The sequence below is a fragment of the Nycticebus coucang genome, chromosome 18, assembly GCF_027406575.1.
Source record: "Nycticebus coucang isolate mNycCou1 chromosome 18, mNycCou1.pri, whole genome shotgun sequence".
Lineage (NCBI taxonomy): Eukaryota > Metazoa > Chordata > Mammalia > Primates > Lorisidae > Nycticebus > Nycticebus coucang.
The window spans coordinates 59840501-59856721 of NC_069797.1; the positions used below are offsets into that span (position 1 = coordinate 59840501).

Here is a 16221-nt window from a genome sequence, read left to right on the forward strand (position 1 = left end):
TAAGCCCAATATTAATATACGTTTCACTCAAGTTTTTATTTATTTTTGAGACAGTCTCACTCTGTCACCCTCAGTAGAGTGCCATGGCGTCACAGCTCGCAGCAACCTCCAACTCTTGGGCTTAAACGATTCTCTTCCCTCAGCCTCCCAAGTAGCTGGGACTATAGGCACCTGCCACAATGCCCAGCTATTTTTTGGTTCTAGTTGTCATTGTTGTTTGGCAGGCCTGGGCTGGGTTGGAACCCCCAAGCTCTGGTGTATGTGGCTGGCACCCCAGCCGCTGAGCTATAGGCACCAAGCCAGTATGCCCATTTTATAAATGCAAAAGTTGTGGCACAGAAATTTTTAGGTAAATTGCCCAAGCTGAGGCAGCCAATAGATGTCAAAACTAGGATTCAAACACAGGTTGCACTTGAACCCATGTTCAAGTTGCCTTTTGTCAGTGAATGGAGTTTTTAGACATAGGGAATAATAAAAAAAAGACAGGGAATAAATAAAGCAAAGAGAGCAGCAAAAGAACAGAGGTCAATTATAGGGAAGAGCAGGTAGTTGACTCAGCATAGTCAACTTAAAGGGTAGACTGAGGCACCAGGTTGGAAAGGGAGGTTGGGGCCAAGTCACCAGATGTCCTTGAATGCTATACTAAGGAATATAAACTTTACTTTGTAGGAGATAGAATATATGGGTATATTTCGGTATATGGGGCTGGTGCCCTACTCACTGAGCCACAGGCGCCACCCGCCGTCATACTTTTAAAGTCAGGGGATAAGAGAACCAATGGTCAGTTGTGCTCCAATTTGGAAGATTATGCTGGCTGCCTGTGGATAGAAGGAACTGGAAAAGGAAGAATTTGGTGGGAAGACCAGATGAGTAGTGACTGTAATCTTCTGGGTTCAAAGCAATAGGGTCTGGATTAGGGTACTGGTGGCAAGAAAGAGAGTGAACGGAGATTACATAGTCAGTTACCTATGTGTGTCAGAGGTAATTCAGAGCTTTGGTGCTTGCTGGCTGGGAGGTCAGTGGTATCATTAAATCTAGAAGCACAGGTGGAGGGAAGTACAGATTTGGGAAAGGAGAGGAGCTAGGTATTCAATATAGATTGTGTTCCTTTCATGTCAGAGCTGGGTTGATCTCCCTTTTGAGACAGTGAGCAGAGGAATACTGACAAATCGTTCCCATTTTCCCATCACATCAGCTAGAACCCTAGAAACCCATAATAAATTTATAGTTCTGTTAAGGGTTCATTTGGTCAACTTTTTTTTATTTTTTTAGACAGAGTTTCACTGTGTTGCCCTTGGTACAGTGCCGTGGTGTCACAACTCACAGCAACCTCAAACTCTTGGGCTTAAGCAATTCTCTTGCCTCAACCTCCCAAGTAGCTTGGACTACAAGCATCCACCACAACGCCTGGCTATTTTTTTCTTTTTTTTTTGCAGTTTTTGGCCGGGGCTGGGTTTGAACCTACCACCTCCATCATATGGGGCCAGCGCCTTACTCCTATGAGCCACAGGCACTGCCCAATGCCTGGCTATTTTTTGTTGCAGTTGTTGTTTAGCTGGCCTGGGCCGGGTTCAAACGCAGCAGCCTAGGTGTACGTGGCTGGCATCATAACCACTGTGCTACGGGCACCAAGCCATTTGGTGAACTTTTTTGGACAAGGTGTTACTCTGTTGCAGTGGTACTATCATAGCTCACTGCAACCTCAAACTCCTGGGCTTAAGTGATCCTTCTGCCTCAGCCTCCCACATAGCTGGGACTTCAGGTGCATGCCATCATACCTGGCTCATTTTTTTTTTTTTTTTTAGAGACAGAGTCTCACTTTATCGCCCTCCGTAGAGTGCTGTAGCATCACAGCTCACAGCAACCTCCAGCTCTTGGGCTTAGGTGATTCTCTTGCCTCAGCCTCCCGAGTAGCTGTGACTACAGGCACTCATCACAATGCCCAGCTATTTTATTTTGTTGTAGTTTGGCCAGGGCCGAGTTTGAACCCACCATCCTTGGTATATGGGGCCGGTGTCCTACTCACTGAGCCACAGGTGCCACCCCTACCTGGCTCATTTTTAAAGTTTTTATGGAGACAAGGTCTCATTATGTTGCACGGGATGGTCTGAAATGCTGGTCTCAAGTGATCCTTCTACATCAGCCTCCCAAAGTGTTAGACTTACAGGTGTTGAGTCACTGCACTGGCCAGGTCTACAATTATTTTCTACGACATGCCTGGCACTGAGCTAGGTGATATAGCTGTTAGAGGAAAAAAAAAGTTTTTTTCTGAGACAGAGTCTCATTATGTCGCCCTCGGTAGAGTGCTGTAGCATCACAGCTCACAGCAACCTCAAACTTGGGCTCTAGCGATTCTCTTGCCTCAGCCTCCCAAGTAGCTGGGATTACAGGCACTGGCACTACAGGCAATTTTTTTGTTGTTGTTGCAGTTGTTTAGCTGGCCTGGGCTGGGTTTGAACCTGCCACCCTCAGTGTATGTGGCTGGTGCCATAAACCACTGTACTACAGGCACTGAGCCAGAAAACAATTTTTTTTTTTTTTTTTTTGAGACAGAGCCTCAAGCTGTTGCCCTGGGTAGAGTGCCGTGGCATCACAGCTCACAGCAACCTCTAACTCCTGGGCTCAAGCGATTCTTCTGCCTCAGCCTCCCAAGTAGCTGGGACTATAGGCGCCACCACAACGCCCAGCTATTTTTTGTTTGCAGCTGGGATTCGAACTATTTTTTTGTTGCAGCTGGATTCGAACCTGCCAGCTCAGGTGTATGTGGCTGGCACCTTAGCTGCTTGAGCCACAGGCGCCGAGCCCAGAAAACAATTTTTTTTTTTTTTTATTTTTGGCCGGGGCTGGGCTTGAACCCACCACCTCCGGCATATGGGACCGGCGCCCTACCCGTTGAGCCACAGGCGCCGCCATCAGAAAACAATTTTTAAAATCACTTTTGAGGCTCGGTGCCTGTAGCTCAGCAGCTAGGGTACCAGCCATGTACGCTGGAGCTGGTGGGTTCGAGTCCATCCTGGGCTTGCTGAACAACGATGACAACTACAAGCAAAAAATGGCTGGGTGTTGTGCTGGCGCCTGTAGTCCCAGCTACTTGGGAGGCTGAAGAAAGAGAATCGCTAGAGCCCAGGAGTTTGAGGTTGCTGTAAGTTTGATTCCACAGCACTCTACTGACGGCGACATAGTGAGACTCTGTCTCAAAAGTCCCTTCTGAATGTCCTTGAGAAAGCCTGATGTATAATCCTCAGTTAATGGCATTTTAGTTTGCTTATTATTTTTCTCACGTATGTTCATAATTAAAATGTATACTATGTAACTTGATACCTTAACGGGGGCAAAAGAAGTGTAAGAATCAGTCCCTGTCCTCTCAGAGCTCACAATTTTACTTGGAAATAGTGAATACAAAATGAATTGCACTTAGATTCTGAAAAACCAATAAGGTTACATGGGACAGGGAATTAGATCCTAGAGTTGAGGAGGCCAGCCAGGAAAATACTGCAATAAATCAGATATGAGTTGACAAGGGTGAGGTGAGGGTATCTCTGCCAAGTAAGAATGGAAGTGGTTGACAAGTCCTGAATCAGTCATTAAGGGTAGAAAAGAGTACTTCCATGTTTTAAGCCGAGGTGGCTAAGGCCTTGTCAGAACAAAGCAGCTGTGCATAACTTCACATAGCATGCTCCACATAGGCCAGTCTGCCTCTTTACTTATCACCTCTGCTGCTCCCAGAAAATCATTTTGTATTTTCTAACATCTTTTCTTTAGGGACAGGGATCTTTGCTATTTTAGATAGGCAGATCTGAGAATTCAACCCTAGGTTCAAGTTGAAGAATTTCTTTTTATTTATTTATTTTTTTTGAGACAGAGCCTCAAGCTCTCACCCTGGGTAGAGTGCTGTGGCATCACAGCTTACAGCAACCTCCAACTCCTGGGCTCAAGCGATTCTCCTGCCTCCGCCTCCCAAGTAGCTGGGACCACAGGTGTCCGCCAGAACGCCTGGCTATTTTTGTGGTTACAGCCGTCATTGTTGTTTGGTGGGCTTGGGCTGGATTTGAACCACCAGTTCAGGTGTATGTGGCTGGTGCCTTAGCAGCTTGAGCCACAGGCGCTGAGCCAGAACTTCTTTTTAATTGAGGGGATAACACTGCTGTAACAAAGAGAGGAGTAAAGAAATAGATATAGCAAAACTCCTTCTTGAAAGGTTGAGGATAAGAGTGGAAATTAATCACAACAAAGGTATGATAGATTTCCATGCTAAACTTTCCCTGCCTCTTCTGTTATTTTTTTTTTTTTTTTTTGAGACAGAGTCTCACTATGTCGCCCTCAGTGGAGTGATGTGGCATCACAGCTCACAGCTACCTCAAACTCTTGGGTTTAAGCGATTCTTTTGCCTCAATCCCAAGTAGCTGGGACTACAAGTGCCCGCCACAACACCTGGCTATTTTTCTGTTGCAGTTGTCATTATTGCTTAGCTGGGCCGGGCTGGGTTTGAATCCACCAGCCTCAGTAAATGTGGCCAGTGCCCTAACCACAGTGTTATGGGTGCTGAGCCTCTTCTGTGATTTTTTGATATAGAAGACTATATCAAAGACTTTTATCTTCTCAGTAACAATTAAGGCATATTTCCTTATAACATGTAGAGGTGCTCAAACATTCCAGTGATATTAAAGGGATGAGGAGAGAACTCAAGACTGGTATTCAGAACTTTACCTGGAAAGAAAAGGCCAAGCAGATGACTCCATGACTCTTGTAATCCCACTGTCCACAATTCTAAAATTCAAAGCCAGAAATTCCAGATCCTTTTAGTGAGCACTTATGTGCCATGTATTCTATTACACATGAATTATTTATCTAAAATGAAAAAAAAAAGTTAACAGAAGAAAATTCTTATGGGAAAGATGGAGTGGAAAGGTGTACAGTCCAAAACATCTACCTAAGATTGAGAGAAACTTAACTGCTATTACTTCTTCTCACAACCATAATTCTTTCCTTTCTTTTTGGTCTCTGCCTTCAGAAGCAGAATTCCAAACATCTCAATAAATTCTTGGTTCACAAGAATTTATTCCTTGATTACTTCAAACAAGATGTTACTTACAACCCACAACTCCCTCCAACCCTTCCCAACTTGAGTGGATAGGGCAACAATCATGACAGACTCTGCTAAGTTTCCACAAATCATTGGTTTATTAGAAAGTTCCTTTCCCTCATTTTACAGCATATATATCTCTATCATATGTGATAGTGTTAAATACAATCTGCTATGCTTGTAAGTAAGGATAGGTTATTTTGATTTTCCTCTTTAAGTTTTAAAATCACTATTCTGAAGTTAAAGAAAACTGCCCCCAAGAAGGCAGAGAGGTGGCCAGAGTGGCTCTATCTACAAGCTAATGGGAAGCAGCACAAAAATGTTAATACTGTATTATTTAAATATTTACATGGGCTGAAAGCAAAGAAAAATGAGTTCCTTCACTTCAAACAGATGGTTTCATTTTTCCAGTGCTAGTTATCCAAAAAATTAAGCTTCTAACTCAGACAAGGAACACTGAACAGGTAGGAGGGGGGCTCAGTCCAGAGCCTTGTTTGCCCAGTGCTTGCTTCTCATAAACTCAAAATCTTTTTCTTTTGAGGATTTGAGAAGGCCAGAAAAACAGAGTCTTGGCCCCGGTAAGTATGGTTTGTTTTTTCTGTCAGGTGACCACCTAATCAATTCTAGACACAGGAATAGGTAGGAAAATGACAAAAAGGGAACTACCAACTATACCAAAGGAGATGAGACCTGCAATACAAGCACCTTTGGGTCAGTGTTTTTATAGCTGAGAGCCTCGGTAAAAGGCAAGAAGAGAGGAAAAAGAGGCTGAAGTGGTTCCTCTGGTCAGTGTCACAAGAGGAAAGAAAAAAGGAACCTGTACTGCTTAAACTGAGCTGGGCAGAAGGCATGGAAACTACAGTGCAAAAGAATATAAAGTATCTATGAATGTGCTCACCTCTCAACAAAAGGAAGGAAAAACTGTCCCAACTCTATCATCCAATCTACTTGTATTTTACTTTCTAGCCAACCCAAAAGGCACATTTAAAAAAGAAAAGAATTGCCGGAGAGGTCTAAGAACTGGGAAGGCAAATAGATTGCCTGGAACAAGGTACCCAAGGGAACTCAGGAATCTCGCCAGACAACTACCGAATTTTACTGCTTCCAGAGAATAAAGCTGTTGAATCTCCCCTTCCTCCTCTGTGGGGTCCACCTATTTCTCTGTATAGAATAACCAAGTACATGAGGGAGACTCAGAACTGAGCATCCATCTGACACCCCCAGTTGACTGCTGCCCATTAGTTCAGAAATCCCATTGCTGGGGGTACCACTTACTGCAAATTACTTAACATTTTGTCCCAGCAAAAAATGTTGTTTTAACATTTTATAGTTCTTAACTTCAAAAAATACATGAGTTTGATAAAATATACATGCTTAGTCATTTTTGCATCTAGCAGAAAACAAATACTTTATTTTTTTGTTTTCATTTTATAACCTTTAAAGTTTCTTAATTCAACTAGGGCAAACATATTTACACAAAGCCACCAGAACAAGGATCACTTAAAGAGCTGGATGTAAAAAATATTATTGCAGTATACTACAAATATGGAACCTTTTTTATATGAGCTACAAAAAGCAGCATTTATGTTTAGAGTTCAGTGCAATTTTTTACATTAAAAAATCCTATAAATTAAGAAGGAAACATCAACACGACAGAAAAAAATATACCCTTCAGACACATGAGCTCCTCTCTGGGGAAGCACATGGGCGATTCTATGTTCCGCATAGCTTCTATTCATGATAGGATCTTCTTTTCTGGGATATGCAGATACCTCTTCTGGGATAAGGGACACCAGAACAATAGTGCCAAATGTGTGGCTCTGTTTATGTGGGAAGTGGATTGAATTGCAGCCTGAGTTGTATCTGGTTCTTCGTCAGACTCCCTTTCCACCTCACCTGTGATAACATAAGGTCACCAAGAGATGGTCAAAGATACTGCCCAAAAGTGATGGTGCTTTCACTGCCAGAGGAATAGCTTGCTCTTCCTTGTGGCATGAGAAGGCAGAACCAAAAAGGCCCTTGGTGCTTTGGTGACAACACGCAGCCAGAGAGGAAAACATTCTAAAATGTAAAGAAGGGAAGAGCAGAGGATGAAAAGTAGAGGGAGGAGGGGACTATTTTAAACTTGACAGTTTGGAGATGCTGCAGAGAGGTGGGTAGCACTTATTGGTATTCCCTAGCTTAGAAACACAGGAGAGGAGGGACAAATAGAAAGGGGGAAAGGAAAAAAATCCCTGATAGTAAACCCAAAGCAAACTTCAAATCTAAACCCACCCCTGCAAGCCAAAACTCTATTCTTTGGCTATCAGACACTGCCCATCCCAGCTTCTACTTGCTGGTATTAATGGCTCAACCACCCCCAAGGGAAGATTTATGGGTCTCCCTTTCTGGCTCTACCTAAGATCCCATACCCCAACTATGTGCCATGGCTAGGGGGGTGCTGCAGGTCCTGACCTGAGAAGATGGGGTGAAGTAGTGGGTGAAGGTGGAGGGCAGTGGCAGCTGCTGCAGCAGGCCGTGGAGCAAGCAGGGTAGGGTAGAGGGCAGCATGTGGGACAGGGTGGAAGGTAAAGGGCCCAGGATGGATGGCTGAGGCAGGAATGATGTGGATGGGATGGCTAGTGAGAAAGGTGGCAGGATGGCCTGGGATGATTGAGTGAGTAAGGTGGGACAAGGAGATGGGGGTCAGATGAGGCTGGGGGATATGGTGTACCTGGGCAAGGGGTTGGGGATGAGGGTGGGGGTGAATGCCAATAGCAGCGGCGGCTGCTGCAGCATGATGCTGTAAGATTGCATGCTGAACAGTTGTGATGGAGGTGGCAGAGGCTGTGGCTGGCTGCTGAATGTGGATGGGTTGCAGGGCTGGTGTGGCAGGGGCCAGGGCAGCTGAAGCTGGAAAGGCCTTTACTTGCTTGGCTAGAAGCTGCTGCTGGATGTGCTGCTGAGCAGCCTGCTGGAGCTTGCTGTACTTCTCCATCTCCTCAGGGGTGAAGGTGATGGGCTGGCTTTCCAGGGGGGCCAGTGAAGCATCCTCAGCCCCATCTGTTGACTCAATACTAGGCTCCCCACTGGGAGGAGCGTAACTGGGGAAGTGCTCAAGGTCTGGTGCTATTGGCAGCAAGCTGGATTCCACAGGGCCTGGTTGACTGCCACTATCCAGAGATTCTAGGGTGTCCCCATCACTGGGGTCAGGGAGGTAGTTATGGGAGGTGGTTGGGTCCCCAGGGTAGCAGTCAGAGTGTGCTGGCGTGCCTAGCGGAGCCACGGGGTGATCAGCAATAGCTTCTTCAGACTTTGGCTCTTCTGGGAGTGGGTCTGATAAGGGGCCAGCTGTTTCCTCTGAGGGGAATTGATGTCCAAATGGGGCATCACTATTTCCTGGGGGCCCCTCTTCTGTCTCTGACTGTTCTTGTTCTTCCCCCCTTTCCAAGCCAGACTCCTCACATTTCTTGTTTGACTTTCGGGTAGCGGGGAGTTTCCCTATCAGTGGAAGAACAGGCTTATTGCCAAGAGAGGGGGGAAGCTTGGGCCCAAAGTAACCTTGAGGAGGGTCCTTGAGCTTGAGCCCAGCTTTATTAGGGGTGGCCTGCACCTCCTCACTAACACTGGATTTCCTCTCCACTTTTCTTGACTGGATCTTCTCCAGTAGCAGCTTGGCAGTGACAGAGTTCTTATCTTCAGGGCTACAGTCACTTTCTGATCCCCTTCCTGTGCCAATATTGCTGTTCTGGGAGGATGGGCCTGTCCCTTTACTGTCATCTCCTCTGCCATCATCTTTCTTCCCAAGACCTTCTCCACGACCTGATCGGAAATAGTGGGGGGACTGGGAGCGGTAGATCTTAGAACGAATGAAGTCTCGACGCCCAGAACGCCTCTCCTCAGGGCTTTCATGACCCCAAGATCCCTTCCTGGAGCCTGATCTCTGGGAAGGGCTCCTGGTGCTGCGGCTGCGGTCCCGGCTATAGCTTCGGCTCCGTTGCCAGCTGTGGGCTGTGGTGCTGCGGCTTCTCCGCTTGCTCCGACTACGACTACAACTGCTGCTGCGGCTGCGTCCCCTAGATCTTGAGCGTTCTCTGGTATGACTCCGAGATCGGCTTGGGGACTGGCTGCAACTGAGGCTGTAATCATCATCAGAAGATGAGTATTTGTGCCGTTTGGATCGGTGCTTGGAGCTGGCATAGTCTGAGTCATCTGAGTCGTGGGAGCGCTTGGAGTGCCTTCGTGATTGATCACTATAGTCACTGTAGCTGTCATCAGAGTAACTGCGCTGTCTACTATAGCAGCTCTGGTCTGAAGAAGCATCTGAACTACTTGAGTAAGAACGCCGGGAGGAACGATGTGAAGAATGGCGCCGGCCAGATCGAGAGCGGCTACGGGAATGCTCACTGCCTGAGTCTTCCTCTTCTTCCTCCTCCTCCTCACTGTACTGGGATGGAGACTTCTGGTGCAGCCTGCGTGATGAAGCATCATCACTATCCTCATCTCCGCTACTGGGCTGGCTCCGATGGCTAGACCGGCTGCTCCGTTTTGTACCAGCTCTTCGCTGGCAGGTTGAAGTTGGAAGTTCACTTTTGTGTTTCCTCCCACCATGATCCTGAGAACTGCCACCACCACCTTCATCCTTCCTACCACTGTTCCCTTCTTCAGCTGGGAGGGATCTCCACTGGGAGTCATCTTGAGCTCGCCTCCGTCTTCTTGGTGGTGCAGGACTGCCACTCCCAGGGGGTTCTGGTTTGGGTCCTCGTTCAGAATCTGCTGGGGCTGATGACTTATTCTTCTTTCGTTTTCGTTTCTTGCGCTTCTTAGACTTCTCCCCAGACTCTGCCTTAGCACTTTTGTCTTCTGTGTCAGCTTTGTGTTTACGTTTATGTTTGCTGGATTTTTTGTGTTTCTTTTTCTTTTTGTGTCGGTGGGACCTCCCAGATCGTTCTTTCTTACTAGGAAGGCTTCTCCCTGTGTCTTCTGTTTCTGACCCATGGCTGCCCCCAGGCTCCTGCATGTGTAGGCCGCTACAGGAAGACCCTGAAGCAGGTGCATCCATTCTGCCTCCTGAGGAATGTACTACATTCTCTCCCCCTTCTTTGTTTTTAATTGGCTCACCAGGATCTAGGTCTTGGAGGTGGTCCTTTGAGGAGCTTCCTAAATCCTTTGGTTTTTCTGTCCCTTTAGCTCTGGCATCTTTGTTCCTTGAAAGTTTGAAGTCAAAATATAGAGGGTTACAACTATATGAAATGGAGGGTTCTGCCTTGGTGAAAATTAATAGTTCTGATGGCCACTGGAGGGCAGTACTTTCATCTTTGCTCAAAACTGGGAAGAAGGGACCAGTAGGATGTTTGGGTCCCTCCTGGCTTTCTTTTCCTGCTGAGACGGTCGGAGAGGTTTCTTTATTAGGGCTAGACTCACACATTTGGACCTCTGAAGGCTTCTGACTTTGATCCTCTGAATTCTGATCACTTACATCCCCTCCTAAGGCCTTCTTTGCCTCAACTTTGCTTCCAAGCTCAGAAGGCTCGGTCACATTGGTTTCCTTCTGCTGCTCAGAGACTTCACTAACTGCTTTTTCTGCTCCCTGGCTTGCTGCCACCTTGATACAGCCTTTAGGCTTGGGAGAACTGCCTTTTTTACTCTCTGGGGTATTCTTGGGATGTGTACTATTGTCACCCTCCATTTGTTCACTGGCTCTCATAAAGAGTAGGAAGGGAAAATTAGGTTTTACTTTGCAGTGTGCTGGGGGGATGTAGTGGTAATACTCTGGCTCTGTAGCCCCAGCTCCTTCTTCTCTCTTCATCCTTTTTAACTTGGATAATGTTGAGGCAAGGGACCCTCCATCTTGAGGGTCTTCATCTTCTTTTTTACCATCAAGATTACTGCTACCATCAGAATCTCCTACCTTCTGCAGTCCTTGGTCAGAACCCTTCTCATCAGGTTTTGTTCCATCTTCAGAGGTCCCTTCCTCTGCATGGTCCTTGAAAACTGATGCTATTGATTCAAGTTTGACAGGGGTCTTCTTGGCAAAAGAAAATGACACTCCCAATTTTTGCAATGGGGTCCCCAGATTATTCTTAATGCCAAAGCTAATGCCTTGGGAGCCTAACCCAGGAGCCTGTGTCAGTCCAGTGGTATTAGTGATTTGTACTGCAGTGAAAGGGCCTCCTTTATCTGTGGAGAATTCAGATCCCAGGCCACAAGTAGCTCCTGTGCCACTATTTGTAGCTGATTCATCCTTATCATCTTCTCCACCTTCTTCATCTACAGCCACTGTGGTTGGTCTAAACATGGGACCACTTCCAGGTGCACTACATGAAAGTTTAGAAAAATAAAAAACAAAGAATAGGGTTAAGAGTATATTACATACATCTCATAAAATACTCATCTCTTATGTTTTACTATTCATCAGGTCTCAAAGACACTGGCAGGTGGTCATTCCCTAGCTCTACATTAATGAAAGGAACTTTCTCAGTGGAGGGTAGTCAAAGTCTCATTCTGTAAATCTATCAAGCTAAATTCTCAGTGTAGCCAGTTACTGCTGTTTCTTCTTAAGCTGTCTAAAAATACAAAAAAGTAAGGCTCATCTCACAATTCCAATATCCCATCATGGCCAGGTGTGGTGCTCATGCCTGTAATCCTAGCACTCCAGGATGCTGAGGCGGGTGGATTGCTTCAGCTCAGGAGTTCAAGATCAGTCTGAGCAAGAGTGAGACCCCTGTCTCTACTAAAAATAGAAAAACTAGCCAAGTGTGGTAGCATATGCCTCCAGTCCTAGCTACTCAGGAGGCTGAGGCAAGAAGATTGCTTGAGCCCAACCGTTTGAGGTTGATGTGAGCTATGATGCTATAGCACTCTACCCAGGGGGACAGAATGAGCCTGTCTCAAAAAACCCCAAATATCCCAACATTACTATCTGGTACAGTCTGTCATGATCTGTTTCTGATCTTGTTCCTTTTTTTTTTCTGTAATATCTACGTTTTTATTAAGATGAGTTTTTTTTTTTATTTTTTTTTAACTTTTTTTTTCTTTTTTGTAGAGACAGTCTCACTGTACTGCCCTCGGTAGAGTGCCATGACATCACAGCTCATGGCAACCTCCAGCTCTTGGGCTTACGCGATTCTCTTGTCTCAGCCTCCCAAGCAGCTGGGACTATAGGCGCCCGCCACAACGCCCGGCTATGTTTTGGTTGCAGTTTGGCCGAGGCCGGGTTTGAACCCGCCATCCTCGGTATATGGGGCCGGCACCCTACTCACTGAGCCACAGGTGCCACCCTAAGATGAGTTTTTAAAAGCAAGCATCCATACCAGTGTGGACAGTGTGGGAGGAAAGCAAAGTAGGGCAGGGGAAGGAATTCTGCTCTATTGGTAATAAAGCTCTAGGTTCATCCCATCATGGATTTCATAGTCCCCTAGAGACATGTGGTCCTTAAAAATCGTGTACCACTTCTTAAGGACAATCTGGTTCCAACGGGTGCCAGTTTGGGCTGCAATCAGTTTTTTAAGGTCCCCAATGGTGTCATTGGTGTTGCATTTGACGCGGACCTTCTTCACCAAACAGTCGTTGCAAACAACCTCGATCATCCTGGCTGGAGCTCCAAACGTCTCGAACCTGCAGACGCCACAACCTCCAGCTCAAGCGCTGGACCCTAGCCTATTAGTCGACGCTGCAAACAGGAAATGGAGGTTTTCTTCTTTTTTTTTGAGACAGAGTCTTGCTCTGTGGCCACGGCTAGAGTGCAGTGGCATCACGATAGCTTATTGCAGCCTTAAACTCCTGAGCTCAAGTGATCTTTGTGTCTTAGCCCCTTCAGTAGCTGGGAGTATAGGCATGCACCTCTACCACTATGCCTTGTTGATTTTTCTTTTTCTTTTTTTTTAAATAAGGGTAGGGTGTCTCACTATGGTGCTCAGGATGGCTCCCAACTCCTTTCCTGACCTTAAGCAATCTCCTTGTTTCACTCTCCTAAAGTGCTTAGGATTACAGTTGTGATCACCCCTGGCCTGATCTCATTTCTTATTTTATCATCCTACCATCAGTATGCTATCAGATGTACAAAGCTATTCACAAAGATTGCATTTCATTCAGTTAAAAGAAAAAAAAAATCTAATCTTCCCTGTGCTTTCAAATTTCATTTTTTAAAAATGTGCATACTGTAAGTTAAACATAGTTAAAAACCTCCACTGTGCTATTCTATGGGAGTCTATGCCCATTATGTTCATTGCAGAAATTTAAAAAGTCTGCGCCTATCTCCTAGGTACCACACACAAGCATTTGCTTTGGTTTTGTGGTAGTTTCTGGGCATTCAGTACTCTGGTCATAATGGTACTCTTTCAGCTTTGACAAAAAGAACATAGGAGAGCTTTAATGCCAGTGTTTCACCCATCTTGTTTGAATTTTTTATAGTATGTGGACTATACAGGTATATCTCCTGAATTCCACATCTAAAACAAAATAGAATTAGAGATGTCCTTATGATCTAAACCCTAGCCACTAGCTGTCCTCAACTCAGGAACCAATATAGTTGGATAATGTGGTATCACCCGCTATCTAAATTATTGCTATGAAAGATGGAAACCCATCTGATTTGGTCAGCAAGAGATACTTACATTGTATTATGAAACCTATCCCCCACAGAAAAAAAACAAAAAATAAACTCCCCCCGGTGGCGTCTGTGGCTCCGTGAGTAGGGCACCAGTCCCATATACCAAGGGTGGCAGGTTCGAACCTGGCCCCAGCCCAACTGCAACAAAAAATAGCTGGGCATTAGGGCGGGCACCTGTAGTCCCAGCTACTTGGGAGGCTGAGGCAAGAGAACTGCCTAAGCCCAAGAGCTGAAGGTTGCTGTGAGCTATGACACCATAGCACTCTACCAAGGGTGACAAAGTAAGACTCTGTCTCTTAAAAAAAATAAAAAATAAACACCCCCAAACCCTCAAACTGAATAAAAAGGGGATTTATTTTGATTTTTTCCTAGGTCTTTGCCATGTTACTTCAACAGTATTTACTATGGGGGCCATGCATTACCCTATGCTAGAAGAATGAAATACCCGACGATGAATGAAAACCTTCTATTCTCACAAGTTACCCGGTCATCTTTTAACTGTTCATTTATAAAACTGAGAACTAAAAGTCATCCCAGAAGAAAAACATTTTTTTTTTTTTTTTTTGTTTGTTTGTAGAGACAGAGTCTCACTTCACCGTCCTCAGTAGAGTACCATGACGTCACAGGACTCACAGCAACCTCTAGCTCTTGGGCTTCTGCGATTCTCCTGTCTCAGCCTCCTGAGCAGCTGGGACTACAGGCACCCGCCACAATGCCCAGCCATTTTTTTGTTGCAGTTTGGCCGGGGCTGGGTCTTGAACCTGCCACCCTCGGCATATGGGGCTAGCGCCCTACCCACTGAGCCACAGGCACCACCCAGAAAAACACATATTAAAATATAGCCAGAACTAGAAAGTGACCTGGTTTACATATTTTAAGGGGGTACCCTTGTAGCATGCCCAAGAGGATGTCTTTACCACACAGAGAGCTGGCAAAGAAGGAATTATAACCCATTTATTTATTTATCTAGAGACACAGTCTCTCTATGTCACCCCTGGTAGAGTGCTGTGACGTTACAGCTCACGGTAACCTCAAACTCCTGGGCTTAAGCAATTCTCTTGCCTCAGCCTCCCAAGTAGTTGGGACTACAAGTGCCCACCTCAATGCCTGGCTATTTTTTGTTGCAGTTGCCATTGTTGTTTAGCAGGCCCAGGCTGGGTTCAAACCTACAACCCTTGGTGTACGTGGCTGGCGCCCTAACCACTGCACTATAGGCGCCAAGCCAGAATTATAACCAATTTATAGGCAGATTAACTCAATATTAGTACTCACAGGGGGGTTAATTCTGTTCCAAAATTTAAACTATTATGTGTCTCTCCCTTCCTTTTCCTCTAAACACTAGTAAGAACCTGGAGACAAAATAAAGTGTAAGAACTTGGGAATTCCGATCCCAACTTTGCTATAAACCTTTAAAAGCCACAACCACAGTTTCTCTTTCTACTGTAACCAATTTCTTCCTTTGGTCCTGAATAGCCATTAAAAAAAAAAAAAAAAACAAGGGGGCCCAAGACTTTCTGATCGAAGCACACATCTCATGAATCCTATAGCAGCTTCATATGCTCAAAGATAGGGTCTTTTGAAGACTATTGCTTAGAAATTTAGCCCTAGGTGGGATAAATTCCACCCAAGGCTAAACACCAGTCCCAAAATTGATAATCATAAAAAAACTATAAAGGAATATTTAAAAGAACACTGAAGGCAGAAATCTAGACAGAAATAAACGAACAAAATTTTGTTCTGAAATTCAGAGTTTAGAGTATTTAAGTACTAACTGTACAAGTATAGTACTTAAAAGGCAGTTAAAACACTTGAATTTGTGGCCCAGAACTTTTTAGCTATGAAATAGAATACTATACTTTCCTATGTGAGAGGAATGATGGAAAATGGGAATACAGGAATAGTGGCAACATTTATTTTTTATTTTATTTGTTATTTTTTTGAGACAGCCTCAAGCTGTCGCCCTGGGTAGAGTGCTGTGGCATCACAGCTCACAGCAACCTCCAACTCCTGGGCTCAAGTGATTCTCCTGCCTCCACCTCCCAAGTAGCTGGGACTTCAGGCACCTGCCACAATGCCCGGCTATTTTTGGGCTGCAGCCGTTATTGTTGTTTGGCGGGCCCAGGCTGGATTCGAACCCGCCACCTCAGGTGTATGTGGCTGGGGCCTTAGCCACTTCAGCCACAGGCGCCATTGGCAGCATTTATTATCTTTAATGTGCTAGGCACTCTTTTAAGCACTTCTGGGGTAATAATCCAATCATTGCTCACAACTGTAAGTAAACTGTTACAACTTTATCTTACAGATAAGAAAACTGAGGCATAAACAAGAAACAAAACAAAACAAAAAAGACAAAAAAACACACAAAAAATAATTAAAAAAAAAGAAAAGAAAAGAAAACTGAGAGTTTAGATATAGGCTTGGCACCTGTGGCTCAAGCGGCTAAGGCACCAGCCACATACAACTGAGCTGGCGGATTCGAATCCAGCCTAGACCCGCCAAACAACAAAGATGGCTGCAACCGAAAAAAAAAAAAAAAAAGTTTAGATAT

General features: G+C 45.2%; 2 protein-coding genes across 6 annotated transcripts in view; both read right to left on the minus strand.

Annotated features, from left to right (window-relative positions):
- Positions 1 to 5158: 5158 nt before the first annotated feature.
- GPATCH8 (G-patch domain containing 8) overlaps positions 5159 to 16221 on the minus strand; it is a 103127-nt gene continuing 92064 nt past the window's right edge. For all 5 annotated transcript variants that reach the window (XM_053570291.1, XM_053570292.1, XM_053570293.1 and 2 more), the window contains one exon: positions 5159 to 11379. In XM_053570291.1, the coding sequence (XP_053426266.1) occupies positions 7500 to 11379 (3880 nt within the window). In that variant the 3' untranslated portion in view covers positions 5159 to 7499. The remainder of the gene's footprint in view (positions 11380 to 16221) is intronic.
- On the minus strand, positions 12344 to 12752 carry LOC128570799 (ubiquitin-like protein 5). The gene has a single exon (XM_053570300.1). The coding sequence runs from the start codon at positions 12649 to 12651 to the stop codon at positions 12430 to 12432; it is 222 nt and encodes a 73-aa protein (XP_053426275.1). The 5' UTR covers positions 12652 to 12752; the 3' UTR covers positions 12344 to 12429.

Bases quoted from the DNA above. Each gene is read 5' to 3' on its own strand.
- LOC128570799 (XM_053570300.1), bottom strand. From the start codon at position 12,651: ATGATCGAGGTTGTTTGCAACGACTGTTTGGTGAAGAAGGTCCGCGTC.